This window comes from Schistocerca piceifrons, chromosome 6, assembly GCF_021461385.2.
Source record: "Schistocerca piceifrons isolate TAMUIC-IGC-003096 chromosome 6, iqSchPice1.1, whole genome shotgun sequence".
NCBI lineage: Eukaryota > Metazoa > Arthropoda > Insecta > Orthoptera > Acrididae > Schistocerca > Schistocerca piceifrons.
This window is the reverse complement of record NC_060143.1, coordinates 147,210,748-147,224,190: the sequence shown is the minus strand read 5'-3', so window position 1 is coordinate 147,224,190 and position 13,443 is coordinate 147,210,748. Positions and strand designations below refer to the sequence as shown.

Genomic DNA, 13,443 nt, shown 5'->3' with positions numbered 1-13,443 from the left:
GGAAATTTCTTGTGGAATATTTTCAAACATTCCCGCTTCGTCTCGTGTAGTTTCATTGACTTCCGACAGGTGGTAGCGCTGTACGGAGCTGTTAAAATGGCGCATGTAACGGATGTGCATTGCAAACAACGGGCAGTGATCGAGTTTCTTTTGGCGGAAAACCAGGGCATCTCAGATATTCATAGGCGCTTGCAGAATGTCTACGGTGATCTGGCAGTGAACAAAAGCATGGTGAGTTGTTGAGCAAAGCGTGTGTCATCATCGCCACAAGGTCAAGCAAGACTGTCTGATCCCCCACGTGCGGGCCGGCCGTGCACAGCTGTGACTCCTGCAATGGCGGAGCGTGCGAACACACTCATTCGAGATGATCGACGGATCACCATCAAACAACTCAGTGCTCAACGTGACATCTCTGTTGGTAGTGCTGTCACAATTGTTCACCAGTTGGGATATTCAAAGGTTTGTTCCCACTGGGTCCCTCGTTGTCTAACCGAACACCATAAAGAGCAAAGGAGAACCATCTGTGCGGAATTGCTTGCTCGTCATGTGGCTGAGGGTGACATTTTCTTGTCAAAGATTGTTACAGGCGATGAAACTTGGGTTCATCACTTCGAACCTGAAACAAAACGGCAATCAATGGAGTGGCGCCACACCCACTCCCCTACCAAGAAAAAGTTTAAAGCCATACCCTCAGCCGGTAAAGTCATGGTTACAGTCTTCTGGGACGCTGAAGGGGTTATTCTGTTCGATGTCCTTCCCCATGGTCAAACGATCAACTCTGAAGTGTATTGTGCTACTCTTCAGAAATTGAAGAAACGACTTCAGCATGTTCGTAGGCACAAAAATCTGAACGAACTTCTCCTTCTTCATGACAACGCAAGACCTCACACAAGTCTTCGCACCCGAGAGGAGCTCACAAAACTTCAGTGGACTGTTCTTCCTCATGCACCCTACAGCCCCGATCTCGCACCGTCAGATTTCCATATGTTTGGCCCAATGAAGGACGCAATCCGTGGGAGGCACTACGCGGATGATGAAGAAGTTATTGATGCAGTACGACGTTGGCTCCAACATCGACCAGTGGAATGGTACCGTGCAGGCATACAGGCCCTCATTTCAAGGTGGTGTAAGGCCGTAGCATTGAATGGAGATTACGTTGAAAAATAGTGTTGTGTAGCTAAAAGATTGGGGAATAACCTGGTGTATTTCAATGCTGAATAAAACAACCCCTGTTTCAGAAAAAAAATGTGTTGCATTACTTATTGAACTGCCCTCGTACTATCCCCATAACTGTAGATTAAAACTGAAGAAACTGCAAAAAGGTGGGAATTTAAGGAGATGGGACCAGGATAAACTGATTAAACCAGAGATTGTACAGAGTTTCAGGAAGAGAATAAGGGAACAATTGACAGGAATGGGGGAAAGAAATACAGTAGAAGAAGAATGGGTAGCTTTGAGAGATGAAGTAGTGAAGGCAGCAGAGGATCAAGTAGGTAAAAAGACGAGGGCTAGTAGAAATCCTTGGGTAACAGAAGAAATATTGAATTTAATTGATGAAAGGAGAAAATATAAAAATGCAGTAAATGAAGTAGGCAAAAAGGAATACAAACGTCTCAAAAATGAGATCGACAGGAAGTGTAAAATGGCTAAGCAGGGATGGCTAGAGGACAAATGTAAGGATGTAGAGGCTTATCTCACTAGGGGTAAGATGGATACTGCCTACAGGAAATTAAAGAGACCTTTGGAGAAAAGAGAACCTCTTGCAAGAATATCAAGAGCTCAGATGGAAACCCAGTTCCAAGCAAAGAAGGGAAAGCAGAAAGGTGGAAGGAGTATATAGAGGGTCTATACAAGGGCGATGTACTTGAGAACAATATTATGGAAATGGAAGAGGATGTAGATGAAGATGGAATGTGAAATACAATACTGCGTGAAGAGTTTGACAGAGCACTGAAAGGCCTGAGTCGAAACAAGGCCCCGGGAGTAGACAACATTCCATTAGAACTACTGACGGCCTTGGGAGAGCCAGTCCTGACAAAACTCTACCATCTGGGGAGCAAGATGTATGAGACAGGCGAAATATCCTCAGACTTCAAGAATAATATAATAATTCCAATCCCAAAGAAAGCAGGTGCTGACAGATGTGAAAATTACCGAACTATCAGTTTAATAAGTCACGGATGCAAAATCCTAACGTGAATTCTTTACAGACGAATGTAAAAACTGGTAGAAGCCGACCTCGGGGAAGATCAGTTTGGATTCCGTAGAAATATTGGAACACGTGAGGCAATACTGACTCTCGACTTATCTTAGAAGCTAGATTAAGGAAAGGCGAACCTACGTTTCTAGCATTTGTAGACTTAGAGAAAGCTTTTGACAATGTTGACTGGAATACTCGCTCTCAAATTCTGAAGGTGGCAGGGGTAAAACACAGGGAGTGAAAGGCTGTTTACAATTTGTACGGAAACCACATGGCAGTTATAAGAGTCGAGGGACATGAAAGGGAAGCAGTTGTTTGGAAGGGAGTGAGACAGGGTTGTAGCCTCTCCCTGATGTTATTCAATCTGTATATTGAGCAAGCAGTGAAGGAAATAAAGAAAAATTCAGAGTAGGTATTAAAATCCATGGAAAAGAAATAAAAACTTTGAGGTTTGCCGATGACATTGTAATTCTGTCAGAGACAGCAAAGGACTTAGAAGAGCAGTTGAACAGAATGGATAGTGTCTTGAAAGGAGGATATAAGATGAACATCAAAAAAAACAAAATGAGGATAATGGAATGTAGTCAAATTAAGTTGGGTGATGCTGAGGGAATTAGATTAGGAAATGAGACACTTAAAGTAGTAAAGGAGTTTTGCTATTTGGGGAGCACAGTAACTGATGATGGTTGAAGTAGAGAGGATATAAAATGTAGACTGGCAATGGCAAGGAAAGTGTTTCTGAAGAAGAGACATTTGTTAACATCGAGTATAGATTTAAGTGTCAGGAAGGTGTATCTAAAAGTATTTGTATGGAGCGTAACCATGTATGGAAGTGAAACATGGACGATAACTAGTTTGGACAAGAAGAGAATAGAAGCTTTCGAAATGTGGTGCTACAGAAGAATGCTGAAGATTAGATGGGTAGATTGAATAGGATTGGTGACAAGAGAAGTTTGTGGCACAACTTGACTAGAAGAAGGGGATCGGTTGGTAGGACATGTTCTGAGGCATCAAGGGATCACCAATTTAGTATTGGAGGGCAGCATGGAGGGTAAAAATTGTAGAGGGAGACCAAGAGATGAATACACTAAACAGATTCAGAAGGATGTAGGTTGCAGTAGGTACTGGGAGATGAAGAAGCTTGCACAGGATAGAGTAACATGGTGAGCTGCATCAAACCAGTCACTGGACTGAAGACCACAACAACAACAACCCCGTAATTTGAATTTGCCCAGAAAATGATTGCATCACTCATAAGCAAATGGAAACATGCAAAATAAACCAGTTTCTTCCATTTTAAATTGCGTATAGCAGTAAACATGCATATTGTGAACACAGGTGAACCAAGGTGTTTCAGCAATGCCAGACAGTGGGTTTTTCCATTGAGGTTGTAATCTATCTTTAGTAGCATAAACTTCACACTTTCTACCTCATGTATGCATGGTTAGAGAAACTTATTTTTATGGATTGTGGAGTTCAGTGAGATGAACTAAACTGTGTGTACTGAGTCTTGTCAGAAGTGAATGCTAATGTATTTGCCATGAACCATCAGTTAATGTTTTCAAATCTTTCATTACCTGAGGACTGGTACTGCTTTTTATTCTTATACTTGTGTTATCTGCAAAAAGTACAAAATGTGGATCTTCTGAAATTATAAGTTGACGATAATTTGTACATATCAGAACTAACAGAGAATTCAAAATGTAACTTGTGGTACAGCATGTCTGACTGCTCAAATTCTGAATGCCTGTTATGATGTGACTGACATGGAAATGATACACATTGTTTTCTGTCATTGAGGTAAGATAAAAACTATGAACTTCTGTGTCTACTATTCTATAATGTTTTAACTTTTGCATTAAGATGTAATGATTCACGCAATCAAAAACCCTAGCTAAGCCACAAAATGTTCCCAGTGGTAATAATGTATGTGTTACTGATTCTAGTATACCATCTGTCAAGGTTCAGTTGACAGTCCTTTTTGAAATCCAAACTGCTTGCTAATGAATATGCTTTTATGTACAAGTAAGTATGAAGGCTATTGTACAATTATCTTCTCAAAATTTTTTTGAAAATACTAGCAGTAATGAGATGGACCAGTAATTCTTCACTAATGTTTTGCCTTCTTTTTTTGTGGAGTGGCTTGACAAAAGCCTGTTTAAGTCTCCAAGTAACTCAATAAATTACAGAGTTCAGCTGAGTGATATTTCATTATTTTACTAATGATTTCATCATAAAACCTTAAATATTTATTTTTAAGGGGGTTGATAAACTTTATGTTTCTTTTGGAGATATCGGCTGTAGTTGAATTTTGTCAAACTTGTTTTGGAAGGCTTTCCTTAGGGACTTAGGGCTATCTGCTAATGGAGTGTTCAAATCCCAATTATATGCCACTGACAGAAAAATGTTATTAAAAGTTCCTGCGATTTTAGAGATCTCTTTGACCAGTTCATTATCTACCTTAAAAGAAATTTCTTAATTTACTTGATACACAAATTTTGATGTACTCCTGACTTTACTTACAATTTTACAATAGAGGTTATTATGCAATTTACCTTTATCATCCATATCCCTTAATGCCAAGTAGAGTCATTATGTTGACACAATTACCTCCAGTCAGTGTATACTGTTTCATAAATCATTCCAGATAAACTAAGCGCAATCACTGTAAATTAAATCCTGTGGATTCGGTTTCTGGAAAAAAGCAACATTCTCTCTGTGGAGAAGACTTTATTTCAGACACAGTCACATAACGTGATAAGTCATAATTGGTTTTGGCCACACATTGGCCAACTTCAGATTCTAAACGTTACAGGCCTCAACAACCTATGCTGATTGTTACAAAAGCATATGCCATACTCAAAAACCTTATCTGCACTGATCTACAACTTTGATACATATATTATTCAGCAAAATAAGACAGCAGCTTTTTTAGTGTGGTACAGGAAAAAGTCCTCAATGAATACAAATAATGGAAAGACTGAATGTAATGACTTATTGTATGGTTTTTGCATTAGGTGGTTCACTGGCACATAAACAAGGTGGAAAACATCGCTAAGTTTTTGGACTTGTGGACAATGCCCTTCTTCAGTTCTAACAAGCAAACATGGCACCGATGAGCTCACAATGCCATAGACAGGGAAGTTGTGTGGAAAACGATGAAGTGGGAGAATGTTTTGGGAGACAGGGATGGAACAGAGGAAGAGGGAGACTGCAAAGGAGAAAGTGTGGATGTAGAGTGATGGGTGAAGTGGGGCACATGGGATATGGCTGGTCCATTCTTATGCCACCTTTACTTCCAACTGCTTTACACATAGCTCTGAGTCATATCACTGTGTCAGACTCAGATGCAAGACCTGTGCTATGCACCCACCAGCATATCCCTTTCCAGTATGGTCAAAGGCCTATCCTACTTTATCAGATTCAGGGCTACCTGTGAAAGTACTCATGTCATAGACCATCTCTGTTAAACTGTTGTACAAATTCAGATGTGCACATGACCACCAACCAGCTGCCGACCCAAATGGATGGTCACCACCAAACTGTGGGCAAGAGCGGAATTGACCACCCAGAGGGAGAACACAATGTTGAGTACAACATCCTGGATTCCATGACTGCTTCACAATCCATGCAATCTGTAACCCCCACCTCATTCCTAACACCATCTTCATTGTAATAAACAGACATGAATTCTCCTCACAACACATCTTCAATCCCACAATCTTTCTGGTCTCAGTTTCTGCTAGACCCTGCCTTACACCCATCTCCATTCTTGTCATTCCCCTCTCTCCATCCCATCAATCCACACTCACACTTTCCTCTCTGCAATCTCTTTCTTCCTCTGTTCCATCTCACCCTGCCAGACCACTGAGTGTCACATGCAAAGCCCCTACCTACACCAGGGTGAGCTCACTGGGACCACAGTCCTATTCTGTTCTCTTGCCAAATCTCCTTTAGCCCTCAGCCAACCTTCCTCTCATCCAATCCACATGACACAGCACATCACCCCAGTAGAGCAGCAGTGTCAGTTCAGGGTAGCCATGTGTATGTACAGTATATGTGTGTTCTTTATTAGTTCACTCTGAAGGAGCACACTGTCCAAAAGCTTCGCAACGTTTTCAGACTTGCTGACACTCTTAACTCACTGGTAAATAGCTGAGAGCTGTGATCACTTCCTGCCTCACATAAGAAACATCCATGCAGTAGATTTCAATAAATAGTAGTTATCTGATTATGTAGTGGCAAATTCAAAGTACATCAAAAATAATTTTAGCACTGCATTGTCTCTGATCAGTTTTAGTTTTTTAAAAGAAACGGTGGGGAAGTAAGTTCTCCCCCTCCCTTTTTCTCTGTCTACCTCCCCCTCCCCCCCCCCCCTCTCTCTCTATCTATCTATCTTCCTCTCTTTTTTTCAGTACTGTGGCCATTGAACAGTGGAGTGACATCTTGGGTTTCACAGCAAAAAGACAGTTGAATGCAAATTTTTAAATTCTGTTTTAATTTCAGTATAGTTGTTTCACTATATGTGTGGACCCAAATGATGGTACATCATTACTCTCTCACTAAAGGCCTAAACTTAAGATGAAACTTCATGGAATTTTCTTAAGTAATACATTTCCGTTTTGTCATAAATTAATCTAGCTGTATACATATGATACTGGAAAAGTCCTCAGAGTTAATGGAAGGATTAAAGTGTAGTTGAGGCATTGAGTAACTGACAGACGCGTAGACAAGACTGAAAACAATGCTGATCTTTCAGGCAACATTCTTATTTAGAGACAACTAAAAAAAAAAAAAAGAAAGAAAGAAAGATCACACATGGCTACATTGTTCTGGCAAACTACATAGCCATAGCACTGTAGTTATACAGTCACAAATGAGCATACAAGATGTCTTAAAAAAGAAACCAAACTTTTGAAATAGCACACCAACCAGCAGAGAGAGCTGTTGTTAGCAGCATTTCACTCTGATTATTAGTCAGCACGCTACAGCTACTCTCATATTATAACCTTGTGCTGAAGTGAGCAAATGCACAAGCTGCACATCAGGTTAGTGCTAAAGTGACAGTGAAAATCTGGAAGTAGTGTGTGTGTGTGCGTGTGTGTGAGAGAGAGAGAGAGAGAGAGAGAGAGAGAGAGAGAGAGAGAGAGAGAGAGAGGAGAGAAAGAGAGAGAGAGAGAGAGAGAGAGAGAGAGAGAGAGAGCAAGCAGCGTGAAGTCACACACAGTGCTATGAGTGGTAAAGCATTTTCAACAGAGCAGAATGTCAGTCGGTGACAGTCCCAAGCCTGGACAACCTTCCACATCAATAAATGATGACCATGTCATGAGAGTTCATGCTGTGATTCTCATAAATTGTCATTTAACTGTTTCAGGAGTTACTGACAAATCCTTATGCATGTGAGCAATGCTGTGCATAGGAAGTGACCAGAATAGTGGGAAAACCAGACTTGGATGTTGTATCATAAGAATGTGCTGGCTTAAGCATTATTCTTGTCTGCAGCTATCTAGTAAAATATCACATTCCTGTTGTGCCCAGTCCACTGCATTCTTCAGACATAGCCCTAGCAGACTTTTTCCTGTTGCCCAAACTTAAAATCATGTTGAAAGGATGTCATTTCCAAACTATAGAGGAGATTCAGGACAGTGCAGCATGAGACCTACATTCCGTTTGCCTGTTTTATTTCCTCATTGATGAGCCTTGGTGTCAACATACTGTGTTGCTATACTGGCTGAAAAATGGGGGGGGGGGTGGAAAACAAAACTGACTACTTTAAACGATGTAGCTGACAGATGCACATTTGCGTTTCACAGTTCTTTACTTTCACTGTTCACAACTGCCCCCCCCCCCCCCCCCCCCCCAATATTACACAGTTATATGGCCACTGCACTATTGGATAACTTTCATTCATAGTTTGCAGGCAAAATCTCCACAAACTGCTACAATAGTTTACTGTTGAACATCTATGAGCCATAAAAACCTAACAACACATTTCATAGTTCTTGTAGAATAATAAGGTACATATGGAACAGACACTGTCATTATTTTAACATACGGCCTAATTGTGTTATGCTTTCTTCACAGTTAAGTTGATGCATTGTTGTTGTTTTAACCAACCTACAGAAATTACAATGAAACTTAACTCATTTGATTAATTGAATACATTGAAAACTTGGTTCTGTTTAACATTTTTTCTACTACAAGGGTTAGGCCAAATTATTTGTTTAAATGATGAAATTAACAGATAGTGTTATGCAAACAATACTTTTGACAAAACTGTTGATTACTTTGGAATTAATTAAGAGCTGACTTTGCTGACATGTTTTCGAATAGAGCCAAATAAATACTTAAAGAATGCCAGTGTTTCATCTTCCAAATGTTTATAATTAGTACAGAATTTACATTTGTTTATAAGTCAACAATAGAATTTAAGTTATGAAGCAATTATTGATTTCACCCTGTAATGAAAGGTATTAACTAGGAATAGTCAAAATAAATTAGAAAATCAATTATAGACATAAAACTAAGCACAAAATAAGATTGGTGCAATATTCTTTAAAACTAAGGGCCAACCTATTTCTTTTATGAAAATGCAGTTTATACTCATGCACATTAATGATAATTAGTTAAAAGTGAAAAAACGAATTTAAGGAGGCAGATGGCAAAACGAGGGGAAGTAAAAATATCCCAGCTTGCTTCATCACACTGTCCCAGAAAATATGTTCCACGAGGCTTTCCAAAAGTGGAAGAAATTATGGGAACAATGTATTGCCAGTAGAGGGGCTATTTTGAGGGGGACAGTCCTTAATTTCTTTTTGAATGCACCATATATTTATTCTTCCTTGAAAATTTAGAGCCTTCTGTGTATCATCTTACTCTCAATATAGGTGGTAAGCAAGAGTGCATGTAGAAAGGAATTTTCTGTATTGATAACAATGGTATAAATGTTTCACATATTGAAAGTTGGATTATAATCTAGTTTGGTTTATATTGCAGTAAATAACATCATTCTAAAAGTAACTGCTTCAAAATATCACCTCTGTTACCATATGATATATTCATCACTATTTCATGTTATACTCCAGTCTATAATTTTATCTACTAGATAATTTTTGAGGGACAGACAGGGGGGCCACAAGTACTACAATATTTGAGTTTCACTGTCAATATTAAGCCATAATTGTACACTCTCTTAGGCCATCATAGAGCACAAGTAACCAGGCTCACTAAATTTTGTCATTATAAAATGTTTACTGGCAGAGGCTGAACATTTTTTTCCCTCATGGCTATGCAGGAGCAGTTTTTTGGGTTTCATATAAATATTCAAAAGAGATTTTCTTATGTGGTAAAATCAACCTTCTGCTCTCCAGACATGTTTCATTTCTTTGCAATTTTTGTTGACAGAATGTGTATTTTCTGCCTTGTGAGAGCAGAAAACTTCACCGAGGAAGGATTAAATATACATTACTGGCGTTCATGTCCCATGTTAACACGTTGTGTGCACTGCAAGCAAGTTGTTGAGATATCCGTCCTGTCGCATCATCTGACAGGTACGAAGACAACATTCTGGCATGTAACATTAAACTATAGGAAAATAAATTTTCAGTTAGAAAATTAAATTTAATGAAAAGTTGAATTTAATTTTTCACCATCAGTATTACATAATATCTACATACATAACTTACTATTTTGTGAATCATGTGATACTCTTTGTGTACATGTTGCATTCATCTGACTAAATTTTAAGCAGTAGTGCCATTTCTCACATAATTTCCAAGAATGTATATATGGTCCTCTGTTCAGCAAACCACAGTATTACAAGTCCCAATTTATGCTACAGACAGAATACATGTCTAATGTAGAAATGAACATTCCAAAATTATATGCATGCAGAAAACAAAATAAAAGTATGAATTGCTCAAAAAATATTCATTCTTGTAAGTCTTAGCAGAACTAATTATTTTCTGTATTCAGATAATAATGAATAGATTATCACAGGAAAAATTGACAATTGCTTCCTCTGTAATAATTTTTTGATAGGTACCAAAATTGTATGAAAAGCCTATTTTAAAAAAGTTCAACACAGCCTGCATATCCACAAAGGTCTCCTGTTGACTAACTCTCAGCAGTAAGTTGCTCCAACCTGTTACCTGTTAATTATAACATGCTTGGACCTCTTCCTGGCATGCTTTCCACAAGACACAGATGATGTTGCTCAAGCCCACCTGAGATTGTCCAGTGTGAGAAGGATTATTGCAATAATATAAATTCCAACCATTCAAAGTATTCTCCATCAGGTTCATGTCAACAAATCATACACTTAGTTTGTTCTTGGAGGGAAGTGTTTAGAAGATGGGTGCAGAGTACTTGTGCATTATCAATTTGATGGATAAAGATGTATCTGAAATATTGACTGTCGGGCTATACAATAGGCTGGAGAATCCTGTTATCAATACACATCCATATATGATACCCCTCCAAACATGACTCAACCCCCCCCCCCCTCCCGCACCTCCCCCCTCCCCCCCTTGCCTGAGATGTGTTTTGTTATCACTGTTCTATGATGAACATCAGGCGTTAGACAGCTCTATCACACATCAGTGAAGAGAACCTTATGCCACGATTACAAGTCTACCATTTCTCACTTTACTCACACACCATAGTGATGGGGGATTTGTACTGTTGCTCCTAACGGATGCTTAGAGCCCAAATTTCATATGGAAATGGTTGTGCCCTGTCAGAGTTGATGCAATACTCCCAGTAGCCTTCAAAACACAGCACACAGTTCCATTCCATTCTCTTCAGGTTACCAAAGAGTTACAACTTATATGCGGTGATCACCAACGGTTGATGCTGATTGAACGTGACCACTAAGAGGCAAATCTTCACTGTTGTGTATCTAATGAAGGTGGATGAACATTCAGATGAAGTCACTATGATGTACACTATTTGATGGGCAACTTCTTGTGTTGATAACTCTTTTTGCAGTGAAGTTGCTACGTGTGCACAGTCTGACTTTAAAATGGTCCTTCAAGTCATGCAGACAAATTCACATTCATGATTGGCAATGCAATGCACACCACTCAGGTGCACTGACTGCGGGTTTACTTGTACCTCCATTACACAGGTGGCTGTGTGAAGTGATTTCCTGTGAGCCAAAGAGTATTGAGAAGGAAATTTCTCTTACAAAAAATTATGCAAGTTCTTGTGATGAGGATACCAATTTTTTTTTTTTTTTAAAGTTTGTATTCAAATATATGTGTGCAGCATGTAGGCGTTATTCCTTCATGCCACAACTAAAAGTGAGTGACCCCTTTCGAAGATTGATATAAAGCATTTTTCTAACTGTTTGATGCAATCCAGCCAGAATGCAATATCATTTCTTATAAAACCACTTTAATTGAAAATTCTTTTTATCTAAAAGATTACTCACAAACTATTGTAACCAAATAATACCTTTTAAACAGCCGTCTTGGATTACTGCATCTTTTGCCTTTGCTGCTAAGGGAAACAAAATGAACTTATCATGCACTATAAATAATTGGTGTCAGATGTTATGTTACAGTCACTGCTTTATGCAGCTTGTTTACTCAAAATGACAAGCAACTGTTCATAGCAAAAAATATTCACTTCTAAGTAACCACTAATTTGACACAATAAGTTGTACATAGACCACAAAGGAGAAATGATTATTGCTTTTGCTTGTCCGTTGAGAAGCATATGAAATTCAGGCCCTTCACAGATTTAATTGCCAATATAAGCAAAGTGTCCCACAGTAAGATGTCATTTCCCAGCAGAACAATACACTTTTCTATAAATACCAAATGTATACTCATCCTTAATTTTGTGGTTCGCAATCTGCATTAGAATCTAGTTTATGCAAAAGCACACACTATTTAAAACTGTAATACGTTTACATTTCTTTTAAATGAATCTGAGAGGTGGCACTCAAAATTTCAGACTTTACATTTTCTTCCTTTCTCATATTTTTCAATTCTCAATATTGGACAAAAACACTGTAAGATCAAACATGCAAACTTTTAATATGATTGATCTTTGCTAAATTGACAACAGAAAAATTAACAGATTTCAAAAAAATATCAATGAAACTGTATTTACAGATGAATGTGACATGCGACACCTGTACAAGAAATGTGAGCGTTGCACTGAAGCCATCCTGGAAGATTATTTTGATGACCACATCAACTCTACTGAATGTGTCCGTAAGTAATCAACAATGATAGATGCTGCAAACATTAGAGTCTTAGAATATTATTTACAGTAAATCGGTAATTGTTCTGGATTTTTTTTCCGAAGAAATAAACATAAAACCAGAACATTACTCCAGTGCTTTAAAGAGAAACAAGCAAACAATTTTTTTTTTTTTTTTTTTTTTTTTTTTTTTTTGGCAGAATATATTATGCTGTTTTTAATTTTTTAATGAAATAATGACCAGTTGTAGGTGTTAGATCTTGTTTAAAGGGACACATTGCAGTGCTCCATTGTTTTTGGTTATTTAGATTTCATAATGATAGTCAACAACGTGACTGAAAGTTATCTATCAGATAAAAACTTTAACGGGACAAGCCGACATCAGTCAACAATAAAATTTTAATCCACTCAATCAGTTAACTGCTATTCTAGAAGATTGGACTGAGGTAAATAGCCCCAGATCTATGATACTTCCGAACCAGGGCATAAACTTGATAGTGACACCCCCTCTCCCTCACCCTCGAGCTTTTGAGCTAGAACGTCAAAAATTAAAAACAAAAAACAAAAATCGATTTTTCAAAATTATGTTCATTTTGTAGCACACATCTTTCTGAAGACTTTTATATATAAAATATATATGTTTGAGGAAATGTAAGACATGTTATTTGGTCTTAAGTGTGCCAGAGTGCAGTGCCACACCTCTTTACACAGCATTCTTCTATCGCACATCACTATATTTCACTCTGTGGAATTGAAACGTGTATATTTTGTAATGGGAACGATCATACCTATATTCAGGACTTTGGAAATTAAAATGTCCTGTGGTGCTTCTTCTTCTCCCCGTCGGCTGGTTTGACATCCTGTCCTCCTTAAAAAAAGAAACTCATAATTAATACTGGGTGGTATTATTTGTGACCAGGAGAATAAGAACTCTTCATAAAATTAGTACTCTTTGTTGCCTATTAGCTAATAACTTTCTCTTTTGTGTGACATAAAGTTAAATATTAAAACTAAAAGCTAAACTCCCCCTG

At 38.2% G+C, this 13,443-nt stretch overlaps 1 protein-coding gene across 1 annotated transcript in view; it reads left to right on the top strand.

Annotated features, from left to right (window-relative positions):
• LOC124802828 (centrosomal protein of 104 kDa) overlaps nt 1-13,443 on the top strand; it is a 455,266-nt gene that overhangs the window by 415,697 nt on the left and 26,126 nt on the right. Inside the window, exons 15-16 of the mRNA XM_047263836.1 lie at nt 9,605-9,750; nt 12,322-12,423. Coding sequence (XP_047119792.1) covers nt 9,605-9,750; nt 12,322-12,423 — 248 coding nt within the window. The remainder of the gene's footprint in view (nt 1-9,604; nt 9,751-12,321; nt 12,424-13,443) is intronic.